Source organism: Toxorhynchites rutilus, chromosome 2 (genome assembly GCF_029784135.1).
Source record: "Toxorhynchites rutilus septentrionalis strain SRP chromosome 2, ASM2978413v1, whole genome shotgun sequence".
NCBI classification, from domain to species: domain Eukaryota; kingdom Metazoa; phylum Arthropoda; class Insecta; order Diptera; family Culicidae; genus Toxorhynchites; species Toxorhynchites rutilus.
This window is the reverse complement of record NC_073745.1, coordinates 57,353,639-57,377,611: the sequence shown is the minus strand read 5'-3', so window position 1 is coordinate 57,377,611 and position 23,973 is coordinate 57,353,639. Positions and strand designations below refer to the sequence as shown.

The following is a 23,973-nucleotide window of genomic DNA, read 5'->3' as shown; positions in this document are numbered from 1 at the left end:
AAATTATCCGAAATTTGACCAATAGGAACTGACCGAATTTATAAAACACCTTTATCTCTGCTGTCATTTTAAAATTGCTTATCTTGAAAAATCCATTTTGGCTGCCGCTACAAAATAGCTGATACCATAACATCTCAAAAAAAAAATGATTGAGATATGTGTATCAAACGAATGAGTTTGACTCGGAGAACACACTATGTATTTTCTGCAATTCACTCAATATCGGTATCAAAATAATTTTTTTGGTTTTATTGTAGAAAAATATTGTAATGAAACAGATAATGTATTACAAACTAGAAAATAAAATAATTAAAAAAAAAATTAAGTTAAACGGTTTAATTGAGATTAAACATAACAATGTATTAAAAGCTAGAAAATAATTAGGCAAGTAGCAGTTAGCAGTTATCACACCTCTCCTTCATTAGTCTAGGGCATTGATAAGACCAATAGCTTACATCGATCCAGGACCAAGAGCGGTATATTTTTTATATTTTTTCCTGAAAGCTGAGGTTTTTTCACATAATACATCCGAATACCAGAGAGGTGTTATTTTTCGTTTTTAAGTTTCGTTTTCGTTCAATATTTCTATGCGACTAGACTGGATGTATGTAACTATTATCCAATTAATTGGCAGGTGTGTTAGTTTTTCAAGAAAGGCTAGCTAATAGACTTTAATTTAATATGTCGATAATCTGAATCGGTCCAGTAGTTCAAAAGTGATAAATTTTTAAAAAAATCATTTTTGGGAAAAAAGGGAAATATGATTTTTTGAACCATCGGGTAACTTTGAAAAATCATAACTCAAAAACAAAAAAACGCCTCCCTGGTTTCGAGACATGTTATGTGAAAAATCATCAGCTTTCCATAAAAAATATAAAAAAATAGAGCGCCCATGGTCCCGAGACCTTGAAAACTATAAAAAACAAATACAATCAATAATGACAAAACCAAAACCTAAAATTTTTGCAAGCGTAGCATTTTTCCAAGAATGACTAGCTTATAAGCTTTAATTTGATATATGGGTCGGTCTAAATCGGTTAAGTAGTTCACGAGTTATGAATTTTTGAAAAATATCATTTTTGGAAAAAAGGGAAAAAGACGATATTTCGAATCACCCTTAAATGAAAATGTGCACCCTAATAAAAAAATAAAAAAAATACGGGTCTAATAGTTTGCGATAAAGAATGAAACTACCACTTTTGACGAAAATCTGAGAACTACTATATCGGTTTGACATGGAATGGCTGTATATATACAGGGTGGGCCATTTAAAGTGGAAGCATCTGGCAACCCCATAACTTTTGACAGAGATGTCAGATAAACAAATGTCATACCGCGTTAGAAGCGTCACTTCAGTACAATTTTAACCATGGAACAATACACACCTAAACAACGCGCTGAAATTGTTCAGCTGTACATTCAAAATAACTTCTCAATTGTGGCTTTTGGCAAAAAATCATAATGTCTGATGAGGCGCATTTCAACTTGAATGGAGGAGTGAATAAACAAAATTGTCGGTTTTATGCTACTGAAAACCCTCAATTCATCGAAACGCAACCTCTTTACGACCAAAAAGTTACTGTGTGGTGTGGCATTTATGCCGATAGAGTCATCGGCCCGTACTTCTTCGAAAACGAAAATGGAGCAACGGTAACCGTGAATGGGGAGCGTTATCGGACAATGATAACCGATTTTTTATTGTCATTTGTTCGTGAAAATGAATTGGGCAATTACTGGTTCCAACAGGACGGCGCTACATGCCATACAGCGGCTGCCACGACCAAATTATTGCGCGAAATGTTCCCCGGAAGATTAATATCGAAAAACGGCGATTATGACTGGCCACCGAGATCACCTGATTTGACGCCTCCTGACTTTTTTTTATGGGGATATTTAAAATCCAAGGTATACACTGGTAAACCAAGGACCCTGGCTGCGCTGAAAGACAATATCCGACAAGAAATTGCTGCCATATCGGCCGAAACATTGGGCAAAGTGATGGAAAATGCCGAAAAAAGGGCACATTTTGCGGTCAAGGCCAGAGGCGGTCATTTACGAGATATCATAATCAAAAAGTAGTTAGAACAAATCTCCTTGGACCAAAATAAATGAATTTCAAAAAAAAAATTTAAATTCCACTTCTTTACAAAAACAAATCCTTCCACTTTAAATGGCCCACCCTGTAGATGGCACAAAGCTAAATAACTGAACCAACAACGACAATACATACATCGTTCTATTCTAGAACATTGAAGCTAGCTGACACTTTTTATAGTCGTTTATATTCAGAAGCAAATGTTTTGTCCAACACTGTATGTACCAAACATATATTCGTTGGTTGGCTGTAATACATTTCGATTGAAATTATCATTTGAATCGCAGATAATTATTATTGTTCAATAAAAACTGTAATGAATCGCACTTTAATGATGAAATGGATTGTAATTCTTGCTCATGCCGCTAATCGAACAGCAATCAATCGGAATTCACTACGAATAGGTCATTTCCCGGCCCAAGCAATTATCGCAAATTAAGTTCATTCTAATGCTCACCCATTAATTACCGCCCAGCTATCTATTTACACAATCGAAAACTACCCCATAAAGGTGCTAATCAAACACACTTTTTTCTTAGCACACTTTCGGTTTTGTTGAACAACCCCCAAAAACACCTGATCAAACTACCACCCGTACCTACCAAACACCTCAAGCATAGCCTTTTTTCCCTCCAAAAACGCAAAAGGAGCCGAGCGAATCAACGAAATCCACGAAACAGCCCAATTAACAAGCAGAAAAATACCATCAGCGATAAGATTTAAGTACTCGGACGGTGCGCCCTTGGAGCGGACAAGCGAATAAAAACCCGTATCGGAATTAATGCTGATTGCCTATTTCCGGAACAACTTCTGGTCCGGAGGCAGCGCGGCCGGTCGGCCAGCCGTTTCGGACCAATTCTGTCATGAAATATTCAATCAGGACAAGAATTCCCCATGAATCGTCTCCCCCTCGCGGCGGTGGAGCAGACTGTAATCGCTGATAAATAGCCACCACATAAACACCCCCGACACGAAGGGTGAATTAAGTGCAGAAGAATAATGAGTTTTATAAGGGGGCGCATTTGCGTTCGCCCGTGATGTCCGTCACTTTGATTTTCGACATCCGGCGAAGTATGATGTGACAGACGAACGCACTTTTCCGCAAAACGTGAGCCCGAGGTGATTGCTGCCGAGAGAATGGCATCGATAATTCGATTTGGATGCGACAAACCGATTGATTGGTTTAGTGATTACTCGGAAGGTGAGACTGTGATTATACTGCGTTTGTCTGTTGTCCGGGTTTCGATATCACTCGTGAGCCACCTTTTCGGCAAACCAAATCGACGGGATATACCGCCAGTGGTGATTTGTTTTATTTGGAATTGATTGAATTTTCGTATCTGCCCAATTATTAAATCGGAAACACGCGGTGAACTCTATGTTGGTTTCCCGGCCAGAGAGTAATCTGTTTATCATGCTGAAATTCGCGGAATTACACACATTATACATCATTATCCATTCAATTTAGTCAATATTCGTTCTGTTTTCGGGAGCTAATTACTATGAAAACAACGTACCGATCGTAGCGAGAAATTAATGAGCTCAGAGGTCAACCTCTTCCCGGGAAAAGCGAGCACGCAAATATATTTGTTGTTGGACTCATTATGATAGCTATCACAATCCCATTTAACCTAATTTCGAATTTCGTTGGAGCTAACGATTTTGATTGGAGTTTATGTACTTCCGAATCAGTTTGTATTAAATTCATAATTCTGATCACAAAATGTTTTTAAGTCGGAACATTCCTGAAAGTTGTCGAATGTGTGTCTATTTTCATAATGGATCACATAGAAAAAATATTTGAACTACAAGAGGAGGGAGAAAAGACGAAGACGTTTATAATCAGAATAAATGATAGAATGTCAAACTTGTCGAATAGCAAAAGTCATTAGGGACAGCTTGATCGTAAACTAATGAGCTGCCAAGCAAATTGACGTAGAACAAAACCTGTTCCCAAAACCGGGACAGATCCAATTTAAAACGTGACTATTGTATTTCTTGTCTCCCGTCCATACGCGTGTGCATACATAAGATATCCAGAAATCAGTCCCATTCGGGATTATTCAAATCCTCGTGGTGGAGCATAAGAACACCACATTAATTTTCAATCCGATTGCAATGATGGGAGCTGGGTTTTGCAGCAACCGCTCGCACAATTCATGGCTCAAATCTGATAGTGAGACAATGGTTATGGCAAGGTTGGCAAATGAGAGAAGCACAAGAACGCCAATCAATGATCCGTTTTACCGCATCTTTTTGTGACAATGAATATTAAATTTCCCAATTGAATTCTGCTATCCCTAGAAACCCTTGTGGTGTTTTCCAGCGCTACCATCGTCGTTCCGTTCATCGTTCCGCATAACTATCGTCGTTATATTCTCAAATATGTCCCTAGAAGGTTTCCCACAGAGTAAATGAAGCCGAATTTTGCGGCTTTCTTCTCATGCTGCCGAAAGCTGCCTCAATCCTACTTAATGTTACTTTTTTGTGTCGAAAGGTTCAGTGCAGCTGGGTGCACCCCGAAACTTGATTTCGACTTACTCACAGTGTACTTATTTGATGGGGAACTGGGGGAAAGACGGGTAAATTTTTCATATTTATGTTGCTGAGCTTGTTGTTCTATCATATTTGAACAACTCGATAAAATAGTTGATCTGTGGAAAGGTAAACGAAAAAACATGCTCAGCGTGTAAAAGATATTTTTGCGTCTTCGAAATCTAGGCTTTCGAGTGGATGTATTTTGGGACAGTATTCAAAGGAAGTGTTTTTGACGTAGAACATTGACCCCATCAATCACTCTAGATCTTGCGATGAAACATCATTCTTCGAAGTTTTGGACGAAGTGAACAGCTTAGTTACCCAACCTAACAAACTTGTTGTTGCAAACCGACGAGTGCAAATCCGACCAAACCGACAGACTAGATCCGCTTCCCACTCTACGCCTGCTGCTCCAGTCGATAACTCGAGGCAGTCATCTATCCACAAGTCTCCGTCCAACGCCCGGGTACTTGTTAATGAACGCAAAGTCCCTAATCAGCCCATCGTACCTAATAATGAAAACCACTCCGGTAGTAATGGTATCCGGCCAAGTACGGGAACGTTGAGCGTCGCCAAAGTTGGCCAGACTATAACTGACACAGTGGCTTTTTACGTGACACCCTTTACTCCAGACCAAAAAGAAGAAAATATAAAACAGCATGTTCACAACATCGCAAATGTGGACTCCTCGTTCGTGAATGTAGTAAAACTGGTTCCGCGTGGAAAAAGCCTCGAGGATTTATCATTCGTTTCATTCAAAGTAACCGTCAGCAATGCCGTGTCCGACGTGGTCGGTGATCCTTGGTATTGGCTCGACGGAGTTACTGTCCGTGTGTTCAATCACAATCAAAAAAACAGCTCTGCTCTGCCACATCCGAACTTGCCTTAGAATCAGAAACGAACGATCGATCACCTTGTCAACAAGCTTCATCAACATCTTGCACTGAGGGCAATCCGGGACGCATGCGAACAGGTTCTATGGGTAGCCCTTATCCTTTCGGCACAGTCGAGCCAAATCTCATCAGTTGCAGCTGCAGTCGTCCCGGTCCTGTGTTCGATTCCGGAGAGGGGGCTGCCCAACCTTTTCAGTCGGGCAAGTACACTTACAATACGACCTCGACGCTTTCTGACCAATCCTCGGCTTCCAGCAACTTACTGCGAAAAGATCGCTGGCATCGACGCACCCAATTCAATGGAATTCAGCATTCGCCGGGACGTATATCAAAAAGCACTACGGAAGCCCCTTCTACGCCCAGAACAGTCGCGACCGTTCAACCGACCACTTTGTCGCAACCAAATAAATCCAGTTCCAGCCGTCGCAGTCGTCCCGGTCCTGTGTCTGTGGCTACAGAACGGGGCTTCCAGCCTGCTATGCAAGGCAAGTACATATCGTTCGCCCAATCATCGCTTCCTGATACTCGACCCGTTTTCAGCTGCACCTCCGTCGACAGTTCCACACTCGCCAATGAACCTGCGAGCGGAACGCCAGAGTCTTATCGCCTAGCCTCTTCGATTTCTGCCAGCAGCCACCACTGCAACTGCAACGGAGTCTCCATCCTGTCCATCTACTACCAGAATGTTAGAGGACTACGCACTAAAACGAACGATCTCAAACTTGCTTTATCGAGTTGTGACTATGACGTGGTCGTGCTCACCGAAACATGGCTTCGCCCGGATATATGCGACGTCGAGCTGCCGTCAGATTACTCAGTGTTTCGTTGCGATCGTAATGAGTCCACTAGCGATCTTCAGAGGGGCGGTGGAGTGTTTATCGCAGTTAGAGCCAGTATTTTCTGCAGTGCAGTCTCCTTGGTGAATTGTGAGCAAATAGAGCAAGTTGCTATATGCTTAGTGCTTCCACATCGATCCATATACGTCGTCGGTATCTACTTACGACCTAACTCTGATCCAAGATTATATTCCACTCACGCTTCGGCCGTTCAGAGCATTTGTGATCGATCATCTGAAAATGATATCGTTCTACTATTGGGCGACTATAACCTCCCTTATTTGCGTTGGCATTTTGACGAAGATATCAATGGACTTTTGCCGGTAAACGCATCTAGTGAACATGAAGTTACAATTACGGAATCCATTCTTTCTTGTGGTTTGGTACAAGTGAACTCTCTCACAAATTGCAATGGTAGGCTCCTTGATTTGGCGTTCGTTGATTCACCGGACGATCTCGAGATTTTCGCACCTCCACTTCCTCTCCTGAATATCGACGTTCATCACGTACCATTCGTCTCGCAAGTAGATACCCATTGCTGCATTTACGACCAGGTAGATTTGCATCCCGCAGCTTTCGATTTTGACTTTCGGAGGTGTGATTTCTCATCTCTGAATGTTGAACTCTCGTCAGTAAACTGGCAGAATTATTTCCAAGGTGACTCTGTCGATGAGAACGTACTGCTGTTCTATGATAAATTACTCGAAATCTTGCACGCTAATGTTCCCCGTCGTCGCCGTGCTATCAGCTCTACCTACAGGAAGCCTTGGTGGAATGCCGAGCTGCGTAACCTGCGAAACAGACTCCGCAAAGCCCGTAAACATTTCTTCGAATCTAAAACAGATTCAAATAGAAATCTTCTACGGCAAGCTGAAGTCAGCTATAAGGACCGTCTGGTCTCTGCCCACTACGATTATGTGATCAGGTCACAGTCATCACTGAAGAAAAATCCTTCGACATTTTGGAAATTTGTAAAACTACAACGAACCAATAATCGTGTGCCCAACAACGTAAGCTACAACTCATCTACGGCTACCTCTGCCGAAGAAGCAGCAAATCTGTTTTCAAACTACTTTCAAAGTGTGTTCAGCTCTACCTCGCTTCAAATTCATCAAAGTAGTTTCCAAGATGTGCCTTTCTATAATGTTCATCTGCCCCTCATCGATTTCTCTAGGGCAGAAGTGCGGAATGTATTAGAAGATCTTGACGTGTCAAAAGGAGCAGGAGTCGATGGTTTACCACCACTTTCGTTCAAAAACTGTGTTACATCTCTAGTGGAGCCTTTGACACTACTGTTTAATCGATCCGTGCAAGAGAAAACGTTTCCGGCTATGTGGAAAACTGCTTCTATGATCCCCATTCATAAAGCTGGAAGCTTGCAACGAGTCGAGAACTACCGCGGCATCTCGATACTCTGTTGCTTAGGAAAAGTTCTAGAATCCCTTATTCATAAAGTTTTACTGGCTGCAGCAACACCGTCGATTTCTGAATGCCAGCATGGATTTGTTCCTCGTCGCTCCACTACATCCAACTTGATGTGCTACACAAGCAGCTTGTTCCAGGAAATGGAACGTCGGAATCAAGTCGATTCTATTTATGTCGACTTCTCGAAGGCCTTTGACACTGTACCGCATGCCTTCGCAGTGGAGAATCTGAAGTACATGGGCTTTCCAAACTGGATCCCATGTACTTCAGGATCCCAGAATTTGGGATTATCTTATCTGACGGGCCGGAAGGCGTTCGTACAACTCAACTCTGCACGATCGGAATTATTTGAAATAGCGTCCGGTGTTCCACAGGGAAGCGTTCTGGGTCCTCTTATCTTTGTTCTCTTTATAAATGATCTATGCCCCCGATTGTCATCCGGGAAGCTATTATATGCAGACGACCTAAAAATATTCAGAGTAATCAAGTCAACACTGGATTGTACTGCGCTACAAACGGATATTAACATCACTTCGCAATGGTGCTCCGATAATGGTATGCATTTGAACATCACTAAATGCAAGGTAATCACGTTCACCCGTGGTATGTCGCCGATCAATCACGTCTACTCTATTAACACAACTCCTTTAGAACGTGTTCAGTCCATCCGCGATCTGGGCGTTGTCAGTGACTCCAAGCTGACATTCAACGAACATATCGCCACCATAACAGCCAAAGCGTTTTCTGTTCTCGGATTCATCCGCCGAAACGCATCGCAGTTTACCGACATCTATGCCCTGAAAGCGCTTTTCTGTACGTTAGTGCGCAGTACTCTGGAATATGCCTCGCCGATCTGGTCACCCTATCACGTTGCTCAAGTGATCAGCATTGAACGTGTACAGAGGCAATTCGTGCGCTTCGCCCTCCGTAACCTTCCCTGGAACAACCCGGCTAATCTCCCTGATTATGCGGCTCGCTGCCAACTTATAGACCTTCAGTTACTATCAGCACGAAGAACCCAGACACAACGGCTGTTCATATTCGACCTTTTGAAAAACAACATCGATTGTCCAGACCTACTTGAAAAAGTTTCGTTTTACGTTCCTCAACGTCAACTTAGACAATTGCCTTTAATTATCGTTCCTAGACATAGAACAAGTTATGGGTTCAACAGCCCATTCAGCAGCTGCCTAAGGGCGTTCACCAATGTTAGTAGCAGTTTCGACTTTAATATGGCTAAAAATTATTTTAAAAACCGAATAATGAACGTAGTTTAAGTTTAAGATCTGTGCGACTAGGTCGAAGATTAATAATAATAAATAAATAAATAAATAAAGAACTACGTCTTTCATTAAGGGTGCCAAATCAGAAGACAGGTCACGTTTTTATGAAGTTAAGGTCACGTTGATAACTATTTTTGACGGGAACGGATTTTGGCGATTTACATGCCAAACGAATCGGAAATTCCCTAAGATTTGTTAGATATGCTGTACATTACAATCTCCTGGTGTGTAAGTGGTTAAAATTCATGAAAACTATAAGCGTTTCCATTTTCCCATACATTTTTTCTGTCCATTTGTGTGCTTTCCCGAACAGAGCTGTCAATAACGAGCAACTTATCGATGAGTAACGAAAGGAAAATCGTAAGTTTAGAAGTCTCCACGATCAAAGGAAAAGAAGAAGAACGATGGGAAATATTTGCCTAGAGTATAAACAGTAGATCTCGCTGAGGCAAACTTTCAGTCTCGTTCTGTATTCAAAGCAATGAACATCGCTTGGTCTTTCTTGTTTTGCGTCATCAAATGTCTTCGTTTCGGATTGAGCTGTGGACGCGACCAAATCACTCACTCGCTGATGTCTCTGGCATTGCAACTATTGCATCATACTGACGCCATTGCATTAAGGTTTTAAGCTGCGTAATTGTGTGGGGAATCATCAAGCTAGGCTATCGTCGGCTCACCGAGAAAATTTCTGGAACTTTGTCGGTGATTTAGTTTCGCATGACAGTAGCAAAACTCTCTCCACAAAGAATGAAAGGCAAGCTAATCTAAACCGGCAATATTAACAGAAAGGGCTTCTGTTGAAAAGAGTGCAAAATTGTTTGGGGGTTGCAAATTGTGCAGCCGTGATGATGAATATAAACAAGGAGAGGAGATAGGAAAGATTGCATCTGTGCTAATCTTGATCATAATGAAGCAATGCTACTCTTTTCGAGATTGTTGAGATTAACAGTTTATTTACTCACCAAGAAAGTAAATGTCATTCTAGAATTTTGTATGTGATTTTTTTGTGGTTTCGCCTGCTAGTAGCAAAATTTTCTCCACTAAGGATGACAGCTGCGCTCATCATGAGCAAGAGAAGGTAATGCAACTTTTATCGAGGCCAGTAATTTTTACAGAAGCGTTTCTTTTTAGAATAGTGCTAAATGATGAGAAGTATTTATTCTAGTAGCTTTGAGCCACCAATATATGACTCTGTATGCATGCTATGGCGAACGCTTGTTTGGCGTTTGGTTTACGTTGTACGAACGATGCCTAGAGGTGCGATTCCACTGAGACAATACATGTAGCATGATATTTTATACATGCAAGTATTGTCATTGTTGTTGTTTCCATGCGGTTCCAAGGATGTACTGATGTAGTTATGAGATGTGGAATAATGGTGCTGGTGCTACTGATTCTACGATAAAAAAAAACATTTCAAGGTGATCATACCATTCCACTAAACAGTAATTTCTAAAATTTCACAGTGTTATAAAATAACAGCCGAAGTTATAATTATGCGACTTATATAAAATAATATCGTAGTTCTACGTCAACAATGCGGTCGTATCTTGAACACAACCGCCTTTAATTTTTTTTTTCGATCATGGGCGAAGTAGATTGAGGTAGAAGATAGACATGGAACTAAGACTCGAGTCACAAGTCTAGAGTCAACGACTCATTGAGGGTTCCCATTTTTTTAATAAAGATTTTAGGTTACACATGAAATGCTCACGCGAACTGTCACGTCCGATTGTCTAGAATTCTTTATCCCACTTGTTTTCGTGAATTTTAGTAGTTGATGGGCTTAGATTGCTGCCGGCCCCTTTTGGTATGGCCAGTCCGTATGTGAGGCGAGAGTTGACTATAGCATTTCACCATTCAAATTCATTATTGTTTCAGATGCGAATGAACTGCTTTGAATGAAAGTTATTACTTATGCTATTATCTAACAAAACAAGTCACTATGGAAAAGTGCATGTTATAGAATCTTTCTTGTTTTTTATATTCATTATTTCATCATATTACATCTTTCATTGTTGTCCTGCGTGGAAATCCAAAGTCTCGAGAAGGTGTTAGCACAAAGTTTTGAGCGTTAATATCTCTCTACCGGATGAACGAGGTGGTACGAACATTATTCGAAAGAAAATAGATCTACGAGATTTTTTTTCACTTATTGCCCATAAAAACTTGTTTCAATAGCTCAATAAATAGCGATAGCTTCTTGAAATTTAATTTCAGTCTCGATTGATCTGCGTCGGCTGGACAACCTAGTCAGTTTTTCTTTTACTGCCTTGATGAACGGACATGTAAAATCGTTTGTTGTGCGTTCAAGGGGTAGAATATGATTTCGCACACATTTGGGCAGTTAACTAGGTGTTCCCGTGATGATTTTTCATATCACGGAAAAGATATTTCGGATGTACGAAGGATTTAAAAGCTTGTCTTGATGATTTGAGTGTCATCAAAAAGAGACCTCAAACGAAAGTATATTATTCCGTATATATTTGAACAGAACGCAAGACAATTCCAAGGGAAAACAAAATATCCATTCACCCATTTATTGAGAATTGATTTAGATGCAACTTCAAACAAATGATTACTATGTCAATGGTAGTCTTACGTTAACCTTGCGGTTATATCACAGATTTAACCCACTCCTAGTTTTTTTTTTTCGTTTTGGGTGGAAAAAACTGCAGATTTGAATAACGACATCCTTCAACAACTGGAGGGCCAGGGTTTAGTTTTCGTGAAGTACCGTTCGCAGGCTATCGACCGCACCAAACATGTCAGTATCAAATCAAAGAGTTCAGTTTTTGTTGAGAAAGTAAAAGAAAAAAATTGTAGGGGCTGTACCGAGGACACGACCGCATATTTTCGACGTAGAACAACGAAATTATATTATGGGATCCACTTGTTTATCTCTTCGAATATTATTTTAGAATACATCGAAATTTTTGAAATAGATTATGTTCTTCGTTATGAATAAATTTGATGAACGTCCTTTTACATTTGATATGATTACCAACCGGTGTGTGCACCGGTGGCCGAGTGGTTAGCGTCATAACTAACATGCCGGGTGTTCGGGTTCGATTCCCGTTCTGGTCGGGGGAATTTTTCGTCAAAGAAATTTACTCCGACTTGCACTGTGATCACGCGTATTCTAGAGCTTGCCACTCAGAATGCATTCAACGTTAACTTTATTTCATAAAAACGTGACCTGTTTTCTGATTTGGCACCCTTCCTGAAAGTCGTAGTTCTACGTCAAAAGCCGTGCCCATAGGGTTTGTAGACAAATAATCTTTGGGCGTATGAGGGCAACATGATTTCGCTAAGAATGTGATGAATGTGTGTGACATTATTAGAGCTGTTCCATCTGTGTATTATCTAGATAGCTAGATAAGATAAAATGAGCAAACCAGGCGAAAAGTCTTCCGGACCCGGTCCAACGATGGAAGAGGGAATGTTAGAGTGCATTGGTCATTTTCATCGGGAATTACAAGAATGGTCGAAATCGTCCAAAAAAGAAGCCGAAATTTTCGGAGCAATTCAAGCTAGACACATGTTATGAGTACATGACTGCGAACTGAAAAAGACCGCTGGTATTAATTCTAATGATGTCATTAATGAGATTGCATTGGATGTGTTATGGGCATGAAGTGGGACTTCCATAAATCGGTTCCTAATTTTAAAGTGAATTTGAAATAGTTTCTAACCGTGTACGTTTCTGTGGCATCTTGTGAAGAGCATAATCAGAGTTGAAATTAATTGAAAATTTGCGATGCGACAGACATGTTGAACACGTTGAGCACCGTATCGTTTTGGCTGCGCATTCCATTGAGCCCACAACAAGAGAGTGAAAGCGCACTAAGCGGGAAGCATTTGTACAATATCAGTGTCGGCCTCAGCTCCCAAAGATGTTTATTTGAGTCACATTTCGACATCCAAAAATAAACCATATTTTATCTATTCTCTTATTTTGTAATTATCAGTTCCAGTGACCAACGCGTTAAGATTTTGTGATTTCTTGTTCGTCCTTTCTAATATAATAATAAATACATTTCATGTTCAGCTATGTTTGGAGGGGTGACACCCAAGTGACCCGTTATCACCTATTCAAGAAAAAAGCAACCGATCTTGTTCGATTATAAACTCTTGGATACTTCCATCGAGAGAACCAACTGTATCAAAGATCTAGGGGTACTTCTAGACAGCAAACTATCGTTCCAGCAGCACATTTCATATATTGTTGGCAAGGCTTCCAGAAGTCTGGGCTTTTTGTTTCGAATCGGTAAAGATTTCAATGACATATATTGCTTGAAGTCTTTGTACTGCTCGCTGGTACGTTCGACTCTTGAGTACGGCTGTCAAGTTTGGAGTGCTTACTACCAAAATGGTGTCGACAGAATTGAAGCTGTACAGCGCAGGTTTGTGCGCTTTTCTCTTCGACGCTTGCCGTGTGTTAAATAGATAGGTTACACCCCTCGTAAAGATATCTAGATCAATAGATCAACTAATTATAGCTTGAGTTTATAGTGCTTTCTTGAAATGAATTTGTTTTTCCGGTCTAGAATTATAAAAGCGATTGTTCTCCGAAGATATCTCTTTTTGCCCAGATAGACGTTGAGCAATGAATAAATAGATTGGTTAAATGTACCAAGTAACATTTATCAGTGGCGACGAGAAAATAGCAAAAAAAGTTTTGCGGGAAACGCGTGTAAGTGAATTATCGAATCATCGTCATCGCTACAAATGCCGCCGAAAGAGGAACAGGCAGCTATGGCTACTGGGTCGCAGATCGCGAAACAAGAAACAGTCAGTGGAACGAGGCTGATCGGAACTTTGGAAAACTTTGTTCCAAGTGCAGACTTCGACGACTATTTGGAGAGAGCAGAAAACTTCTTCGAATTGAATGAAATCAAGGACAACACGTTCAAACGGAAGCTGATTGTCCATTTCATCGGATTGCCAGCCTTGAAAAAGCTTCAGCAGTTGCTGTATCCCCAAACGCATAAGGATGTTTCGTACGAGACGGTGATAGAGAAGCTGAAATCATACTTCAGTCCCAAAAAAAACCGGATCGCTCAATCAGTGGAGTTCTTCAAACGGAACCAGAACAGCTTCGAAAAGGTAGCAGATTTCGCTGTTGAATTACAAGCTCTCTCAAAGCACTGTGTTTTCGGAGAGTTCCTCGACAAGGCGCTCAGAGACAAGTTCATAGCAGGCCTTTGGAATGCCAAAATCCAAGGAGAGCTAATGACAAGCGCGGACGACACCACATTCGACCAAGCAGTATCCAAAGCCAAGAATCTGGAGTAAATCGAGGAGGACCAGATGAAGATGAAAAGGAAGCAGGAGTACAACAACCGGATCAATGCGGGACAGTACAGGAAACGAGGTCGTTCGAAGACACGTGGCCACGAAGATGGCAAGCGCAGCCAGCAAGGGAGCCAAGGGGGGCGGTCCATTTCCCGGAAGAATTCGACGAGTCGAGGAAATAAGCACGTTCGGTGTTTCTGTTGCGGAAAGCAGGGCCACATCGCCAGGAACTGTTGGAGTAAGCGGAATATGAACGGACTGGCGAACGACGACGATAAGGTGGAATTACCGGATTGTGACAACGAAGCCGAGTTGAACCACGTGACGAATCTTCCCCTGTTCAGGAAAGTATGACTAGAAGGCAAGTGGTATCATTTCGAGATCGACTCTGGGGCAACGTATACCGTTATGAGCAAGTACGATTATGTACGTGTGAGGTTAAGTTGAAAGTGATTTCGGGGAGTTTACTTAAGATCGCAGGATCGATCCAAGTGGAGGTTAGGTGCGATGATGATCGATTATTCGTTTTACCGTTGATCATAGTTGATAGTGATAGATTTTGTCCACTCATGGGTCGGGATTGGTTGGAGGTATTGTATCCTGATTGGCGAGGTTATTTCGTTCACGAATTGTGTGAAAGTACAGGTATGAATGTGTCGGTGAGTGACCAGATTTGTGATCGAGAAAGAAATAAGATACTTTTTGCGTTAAATACCAAGTACCGTGAGTTATTCGCAGAAAATCTGCAGCATCCAATGGAAGGTTTTGAAGCTAATATTGTTATGAGAGACCATGCGTCTCCAGTGTTTTACAAGCCGTATGATGTGCCGTTTTCACTCAGAGAGAAGGTATCAGAGGAGTTAGATAGGTTGGTGAGAGAAGATGTTCTTAGATCTGTTCAACACAGCGATTGGGCATCACCAATCGTAGTGGTTCCTAAGGCAGACGGCAGCGTGAGAATCTGTATGGATTGTAAGGTGACATGGAACAAAGTCATTTGCAATGAGCATTATCCGTTACCGAATATTAACGATGTGTTCGCCAATATGAGTGGATATAAGTATTTCGCTAAGTTGGATCTACAGGGTGCGTATATGCAGATTACGGTTACAGAAAAGTCGCAAAAATTTTTAGTTGTGAACACTCACAAAGGTCTGTATGCGTTTACTAGATTACCTTTTGGAATCTCGAGTGCAGCATCCACTTTCCAAAGGATTATGGATGAAATCTTAACCGGAATAGAGGGAGTTCAGAGTTATCTGGACGATATTATGATAGGGAGCGATACTATTGAGGGTTTGATTGCTACAACATACGAAGTACTTGATCAAAGTCAAGGTCAACTTGAGCAAGAGTGAATTTCTAGTGAGAGAAATTCAGTATCTAGGGCACAAGGTGTCAGAGAGGGTAATATTATTGTAATAAATAAATTAGATTAGTGTTTGAGTTATGCAAAAATTTATCCTTCATTTTTATGGCAGCCCTTCCTTGGAGAGGGGCAGAAGTATCTATTCACAATATAAACGTTTTGTGCCCCCTAAAACCTTCACATGCCAAACTTGACTCCATTTGCTTGAACAGTTTTCAACTTATGCAACTTATGGAAATCAAATACGTTTTCAATAAAAATTCACTGCAAGCGATGAAGATCAACTTAACGTTCGTGATAATCACATGAAATTATTGACAGTAAAGAAAGTGCCTGAATGCAGGAACAAACTTCCGTTTGTTCAAATATAAATGAGAACGAGAGAACTTTGCTTCGGTTAGCACTTCATGATACACAAGCATGCGAACCAAAACGTCATGAGCACTTTCGATTATATTTCGTTTATATTTTTCTTTGTCCCTCATTCGTTTCATATCGAACCCCTCCATTCATCATGACGCAGCAAAATCACTACGGGAACTACAGAGGCGAATGATGCATACTTTGTTACCACAACTAACCCCGACCCAAAGAGTGTTAGCAAGTGTAACATTAGGTGAACGAACTGCTAGCTAGATGCTAGGTAGCTAGAAACGGAAACAGAAACGAATGCAACGTCAACGTCAACGCTCAACGCCGCTAAATGATCAACGTTCAACGCCACCTAACGCTCAACGCTTAACGCCGTTGAACACGCAACGCTCATCGCCGCACAACGGTCAACGATCAACGAAAACTAATGATTGCCTTTTCCGCAACCCTGGTCCTTTCTTTTTTTTCTAAATATGGAAATCAAACACGTTTTCAATGAAAATTCACTGCAAGCAATGAATATCAATTTGACTTTCGTGATAACCTGAAATTACTAACAGTAAGGAAGGTGCCCAAATGCAAACTTTTCGAAATTCATTCATGCTGTTTTCGTTCAATATACTAAGCAAAGTTCACGCGTCTCGACTCCTATGTTAGGCTAGGCGCAAATTGAGAAGCGTATAGCGCTCGTAAGCTCGTAAACTCGTAAGAGACTACCAACCCGACTCACATGTGCCACAAACGTAACGTGGTGGTGCGCATATTGAGTTGTGCCACGTGTCACTCGCATACGATTTCTGATCCACACAGAGTTGCACGATGTATTTATTTACTAACACAACCGACCAACTGGCACAACCAGACAGTGTCAGACTCACGTGTTTTAAGATTGTTCACCAACACAACCGCCACAGCCTGCACGACCAGCACGAGAAACTGTGGTTCAGGCACAGCACTCTTGCTCTTACTGACTTACTTATTGTTGCTGCGCTCCGCGCTTGGAGCATAGTACCTTCGTTAGTAGCTACCAACCTGGGTGATCCGCAACTCTCGCCTTGACCCGTGTCCAGGTCAAATTTAGGTCGACTCTTCCCATCTCGTTTGTGCGTCTCCGTCGCCAGGAACATCTAGGTCTGCCTCTTGGTTGTAATGGACTTAACAGCAGCCAGCTTAGACACCTTGGTCATGCTGAAGCAATACAATACAAAGGTCCAATGTAAGTTGCAATTAGTTCAGGAAGGGACTGTTCTTCGAATGTATTTTCTCATGGCCAACTCGATTTTAAAAGGGTGTGCAAGCTGCCGGAATTCGGGATTATTCAGAACCAATGAGGTACATATAAAGGTGGAGCAGTACGCGAAGTGTATCTGTATTGGCAAGCAAAATATCGTGTCGTAATTATTTGCATTCAATATGGAATGTATATGGAAGAAACAAAACAATGTTGAGAGTACTCACGGTTGCATGCTAATTTGAGCCAAAATTCTCAAGAAATCATTCAACTGGTTGTTTTTTAACAGATGACAATGGTGTTTAGTGCAAAATAAAAACTGTTATTTAAAAAAACACTATTTAATTATAGCAAATAATTGTTTAATTTATAATGGAATTAATTGTTAATAAAGAGCTTAATAAAAGGAACCGTCTCGACGACGGACCGATCCCGGCGACGTGTAGAGAATGTACTGTCGGTGGATCAAAGTCCGAGCGATGTCCAGTCCAGCATCCAGTACGATCGACCTCGATCATGCTCGTAGCCTCACGTTCGTGAAATTTATCTCCCTCTCTCGATCGAGTCGGTATACCAGCGCAGCCGTTGACCACTCGCATTCGGGATGAACGCAGGCCTTCTTATGTGTGTGGGATGTCACATTCATAGACGTCGCGACGTCGATGACGAGTTGTTTTGACCGATGAGTGGCATTGTGGTCTATTTGCATCTTATATGCAAACATCCTGCCTCCCCCAGAAATAACCATTTCTGGACGTTGCTGCTGTAGTACGACGCTGCTTTACAGGGCTTGGTTCTGTCGCTGTTGCTCATGGGATGCTCGTAGATTCCGCCGTCGATGTCCGCCTCGGTTAGATGATTGAAGATTACATGTAAAAAAAATTAAGACCCGGTAGATCCGGAGGAAACTGGTAACGCATTGGACAGGTCCTTACCTTGGACCCAAGGATATTGGGCCTAGTTATTTCAATTTCTCTGGTAACTTTGTCAGCTTATCGTTGTTGACAGTTTCGCCGTCGTTGATGTTTTTTTCGTTGGATGAGAAGACAGGAAGAAGACACAGCTTCGCAATTGGACGAATGATGAACCCGCGAGCTGTTTGTAGCGTCACAACCCGGACAACGCCGTCCTTGCCGGGGTGCAATTCATGAATTCGGCCGGTTGGCCATCGCATCGGTGAAATATTCTCCTCTTTTATGATGACAAGTCGGTTCTTTTCGATGTGTACCGGTGGGTTGCACCACTTGGCTCTGGGCTGCAACGTAGCCAAATATTCCAGGTGCCATCGATTCCATATTTCCTGGAACATTTTCTGTGTCTGCTGCCATTGAGTCAACCGATTGTACTGAACTGAGTCGAGATTGACATCTGGAACTGCCTTTAATTCCGAACCCACAAGGAAATGCCCCGGGGTAAGTGGAGCAAGATCGGATGGGTCGTCGCTTAGAGGTGTAAGCGGACGGGAGTTTAAGCAGCATTCTATCTGCGCTAGGAGAGTCTCCATGTCGTCGTACGCCAGTACTCGAGGGCCTAGTACCCGAGTGAAATGCTTCTGCGCCGATTTTATTGCCGCCTCCCACAGTCCGCCAAAATGAGAGCCTTTGGGAGGGTTAAAGTGCCAACGGATGCCGTTTTCCGTGCACTCTCGAGCTACCTGACCTTTGTGCTCTGCGCTTTGCAAAATGTGTTTTAGCTCGCCGGCTGCGCCCACAAAATTCTTCCCGTTGTCTGTGTAGACGTCAGAGCATAGACCACGCCGGGACACAAATCGTCGGAAGGCTTGTAGAAATTTTGCGGTAGTCAAGTTTGCAACGATTTCGAGGTGTACCGCCTTCGTCGTAAAACAGACGAATACGGCAACGTATGTTTTGATGGGTGCATCGCGTCTATGCCGTGGTTGAATGTAGATTGGTCCCCAAAAGTCTATGCCAACCTTTGAGAAAGGTCGAGACGCAGTTACACGAGCAGCCGGGAGCTCGGACATAAACTGCTCGATGAGCTTCGGTCGAGCGCGTACGCAGATGACGCATTTGTGTACGATCTGCTTAGCCGCCCCTCTTCCGCCCAAGAGCCAGTAACGAATACGAATTGTGTTGATCATCAGCTGCGCGGCAGCATGCAGAAGTTTCTGGTGATATGACAATAGTAGCAGTGTTGACAGATAATGAGAGCCTGGCAGCAGGATTGGGTGCTTGAAGTCTTCATGTCGTGTCGACTGTCCCAAGCGACCGCCGATCCGGATGATTCTGTCGTTGGGTGAGAGCATTGGGTGAAACCATTTTAGTCGAGAGCTTTTCAGAACTGGCTGTCCATTTTCCAACCGTTTCCATTCGTCGGAGAAGCATTGTTGCTGTAGCAATCGGATGAGCGCATGTTCGGCAGTCTTGAGTTCATCGGTCGTAAGGAAGGTAAATTTGCGAATTTTCGTTGGTATTCGCAGAAACGAAAAAAAGCGACGCCAATAGGCAGTGATTCGTATCATCTTTGAGTAGCTAGAGAATTTTGCTGTATATTCGTCGATGAACGAGAGTGTGGTAGTGGCAGTAGTGGAGATTGCACCAGTCTTCCGTCGTTCCGCATTGCTTTGATCGGTAGGTCCGCAGTGTTGTCCGTTAACAGGCCAGTGCTCTTTTTCCTGCTGCCGCCATCCTGGACCCTTCCACCAGAGTTTGTGATGATGAGATCTGAAGCCATGCAACCACGAGAGATGACGTCAGCTGGGTTCTCCAGTCCGGCTATATGGTTCCAAGAACAGTGCTGCGTCGCGTGCTGAATCTTAGACACCCTGTTTGCGACAAACGTTGTCCAAGTAGACGGGGTTACTTTGAGCCAATTGATGACTGTCGTGGAGTCAGTCCAGAAAACAGTAGAAAACGTAATCTGAAGAGAAGCGGCGATTCGCTGGTACAACTCAGCAGAGAGTAGAGCGCCACACAGTTCGAGTCTAGGTGTGCTCTGTTTCTTCAGAGGAGCAATTCTGGACTTTGACGTCAGAAGTGTGATTTTGATTTGTCCACTGTTACTGACGGACCTCAAGTAAGCACACGCACCGTATCCGATGTCCGAAGCATCCGAGAACAGATGCAGCTCAATCTCGACCGAGTTTGGGAGAAGAACATAACGATCGATACTCAATTCATTCAACGCAGGTAGATTTGAGTGGTAGTTGATCCATTGATCCCGTAGACTGGATGCAAGCTCTCGATCCCATTCCCAAATCGTTCCGCTCTCGTCCCGAAGCGTCCAGAGTGTTTGCATGAACGCTTTGGCCGTTACGACGACTGGACCGACGAGTCCCAATGGATCGAAGAGCTGAGCGATATACGACAGCGTTTGACGCTTCGTGAGCACGACGTTTGATGACAGAAGAAGCTCAATTCTATACTTAAAACGATCGGATGCTGGTTCCCAGTGCAAACCGAGCGTTTTGATTATTTGGTCACGATCGAGATCGATTGAGTGTTGAAGAGCGCGGTTCTCAGGCGGAATACCCTCAAGAACGGCCTCAAAATTAGATGCCCACTTTCTCAACTGGAAGCCTCCACTGGAAAGCATGCCTTCGATTTGTTCCCGTAGCTTGATTGTCTCTGTCACGGTAGCAGCTCCCGAAAATAAATCGTCCAGGTAAAAATCTCTTTCAACTACCTTCGCTGCAACTGGGAAATTTCTCGCTTCGTCGCTTGCTAACTGCTTCAAGACCCGAGTAGCCAGATAAGGAGCCGATGCTGTCCCATACGTGACGGTTCGGAGAACGTATGTTTGAAGTGGTTCGTCCCGAGAAAATCGCCAAAATATGCACAGGTACGCATAGTCTTCGGGGAAGTGTAGAACTTGGCGATACATTTTTTCGGCGTCCGCTATGAGAACGATTTCATGTGTGCGGGAACGCATGATGATAGAGCGCAGATCGTCCTGCACAGTCGGGCCGACGAGCAGGGCATCGTTAAGTGAGATTCCCGAACTCGTTTTGCTGGACGCATCGAAAATGACGCGCAGCTTAGTTGTTCTGCTGCTCTCTCGTATAACGGGGTGATGTGGAAGGTAATACTTCGGATGAATCCCATCTCCGAAGTCGCTGAGTGGCGTCATATGGCCCAGCCGCAGATACTCGGCCATGAAGTCTCGATACTTCTGAGCGATCGTAGAATCACGTGACAGTCGATTTTCCAGCAGGCGAAAGCGATGCAGAGCCGATTTCTTGTTGTCTCCCAATCGCTGCATTAGAGATTCCTTGAATGGTAGTCGAACCATGTATCGACCCGATGAATCGCGTGCGACAGTGCGCTGGAAGAACTCTTCGCAGGCAGTTTCGTCCGGGGAATGATTGGTGGCGGATGGATCTTCCTCTATGTTCCAAAATTTCTCCATATCATTGTGAAGATCGGCTATGGTTGCAACGTTGCAGCGAACAGAAGATTGGCGTTGACTTTTTGCAGTTCGGCCTGACACTACCCATCCTAAGACGGAATTGGTGAGTGAAGGAAGAAAATCTCCAAGCGAAATGCGACCTGGGATGGAGAACAGGTCAAAAAATATCTCTGCGCCCAATATAATGTAGATACTGCTCGATTTGAAGAACGCTGGATCGGCTAGATCAATGTTGGTGGGAATGTTCCAATGATCGATGTTTACATCGACCGATGGCAAATCGATAGTGAGCTTCGGCAGAATAAGCAAATCGACACAAGAGGAATAGTTGCGAGTTCGGGATTTGATGACGGCACGAAATTGGTGCTTCACATTGGTCGAAGATTTTCCGATTCCGGCTATCGGCAGATCGATTCTCGTTCGAGTAACAGCCATCGTCTGAGACAACTGTGTGGTGGCGAAACAGCATTCGCTCCCCGAATCCAAAAGTGCTCGGGCGATATGTTCTCTTCCAGCGTCGTCTACTACAATTACCACAGCAGTGGCTAGAAGAACCTTGGATCTCGCGGACAGTTGTGAGTTACAGCTGCTCAAACCGGAGTGTGCAGCATTCAAAACAGGTGCTGGCACTTGCATCGATGAGGATGGGGGTTGTTGATCTTGAAGGGTTGTACTGGTGGTGGAATGGTTCGAATTTCGGTTGTTATTTTTTGAACCTGCTACAGCGTTTGATGGTCTTCTAGCATTCGATGTATTTGTGCACAGTTGAGTGTGATGGCGAGATCTGCACTTCCAGCAGCAGTTCTCCGACGGACAATCACGTGCCATGTGGCCTTTTCGAAGACAGTTCAGGCACAGCTGGTGACGCTTGACGAGCTTCTCCTTCTCCTCTACAGGCATACGACTAAAGATGCTACACTGGTAGATGGGATGTTCTTCCGGGCAGACGAGACACTTTCGACGATTCTCCTGAAATGCTCCGTGGCTACTAACACGATTATTCGTCGTTTTGCGAAATTGCGAAAGTTGTTGAATATCGCTTTGCTTGGAAGACACGTGCTGCAATACGTTGACTCTCCGCTGGATGAAATCGATGAGGTCCTTGAAAACAGCGTTGTCAAGAGTAGCAGAAAATTCCTCCCAATCACGGCGAGTTACAGGATCGAGACGACTCGTGAGGAAATGGATCAGCAATATGTCCCAATGTTCGGTGCTTTCTCCAAGTTGCTTGAGCACCCTAACATTTGCTTCGAACTTTTCAACCAACGAATGCAGTTCAGTAGACTCTCGACGAAGGACCGGAAAGTCAAACAATGCCTGAACATAATTGCGCTTAAGAACCTTCTGGTAATTAATGCCACTAATCGGTATCGTCTGGATTAGCTTCAGTGCTTCCCCAGCTAAAGACGACCGGAGATAATAAAATTTTTGGATACTTGAAAGCTCCGACGACGAGTGAACAAGCGATACGAACAAGTCGTGAGAGTTGAGCCAACTCTCATAGTTGCCGGCAAACACCGGTAGCTTAACGTCAGGCAGTTTACCGTTGCTCGAATTATGACTTCGCGTGTGGGGGGCGGAAGAAGGCGCATTCGTAGCAGGAATTTGGCAGTGTTGCAGAAGAAAACCCTTCACTTTATAATACTGCGTCTCAAACTCGGCTTTTTCTTTAAAATACTGGTCTATCGCTTCAGGAGCTTCATCACAAGTTTCTAATTCCACTTGTATCTTGTTGAACTCCGTCCATTGCGACACGACCGCTTCCAGGCGTACGGGAACTTCTGCTCTGTCTCTTTCCTCCTGGTACGAAGAGACGAAGTTATTGATGAGAGTGAACGACGACAGGATACCACGACGTCTCGTTTTCAGGTGGCGCAGCTTCCGTTCAGCTCCAGACATGATGATGTATGGCGAATGTGATCTGTGAAATAAGACCAGGTAGCCCGGAAAAGGAAAAGATAGTGGATTGGAGCGGTAATTACCTCCTTGAGGCAATTCTTTGCCTTGAATATCAAAATACTCCTTCTGTTGAACTATGCTACGTGCTTGGAAGAATTAGAGATACCTATCGATCAAAATCAACCGTGGAGAAATCGACCGTTGAAAATAGTCCTCGTGTGCGTCCTTGCAGATTACCAGAACGGCAAGGCTCTCAAAATTCTCAAATATTCTATTCACTTTCTCCCTTCAATGTTCAGTAGTATGGCTACTCGCTGTGCATTGATTGATTGATCAATCGTAGCGCTCCGGGTGTGCGAACCGAGA

At 43.1% G+C, this 23,973-nt stretch overlaps 3 protein-coding genes across 3 annotated transcripts; 1 reads left to right on the top strand and 2 right to left on the bottom strand.

Moving 5' to 3' along the window:
• Window positions 1–15,015: 15,015 nt before the first annotated feature.
• On the top strand, window positions 15,016–15,726 carry LOC129765768 (uncharacterized protein K02A2.6-like). Its single transcript, XM_055766196.1, has one exon. It carries the CDS (start codon window positions 15,016–15,018, stop codon window positions 15,724–15,726), a length of 711 nt encoding a protein of 236 aa, XP_055622171.1.
• Window positions 15,727–18,301: 2,575 nt separating this feature from the next.
• On the bottom strand, window positions 18,302–19,822 carry LOC129765767 (uncharacterized). The gene has a single exon (XM_055766195.1). The coding sequence runs from the start codon at window positions 19,820–19,822 to the stop codon at window positions 18,302–18,304; it is 1,521 nt and encodes a 506-aa protein (XP_055622170.1).
• LOC129765766 (uncharacterized) lies at window positions 19,819–23,607 on the bottom strand. Its single transcript, XM_055766194.1, has one exon. It carries the CDS (start codon window positions 23,605–23,607, stop codon window positions 19,819–19,821), a length of 3,789 nt encoding a protein of 1,262 aa, XP_055622169.1.
• Window positions 23,608–23,973: the final 366 nt, after the last annotated feature.

What these genes read in the sequence shown, in the direction of transcription:
- LOC129765767 (XM_055766195.1), bottom strand. Translation starts at nt 19,822, where the DNA reads ATGATACGAATCACTGCCTATTGGCGTCGCTTTTTTTCGTTTCTGCGA.
- LOC129765766 (XM_055766194.1), bottom strand. Translation starts at nt 23,607, where the DNA reads ATGTCTGGAGCTGAACGGAAGCTGCGCCACCTGAAAACGAGACGTCGT.
- LOC129765768 (XM_055766196.1), top strand. Translation starts at nt 15,016, where the DNA reads ATGAATGTGTCGGTGAGTGACCAGATTTGTGATCGAGAAAGAAATAAG.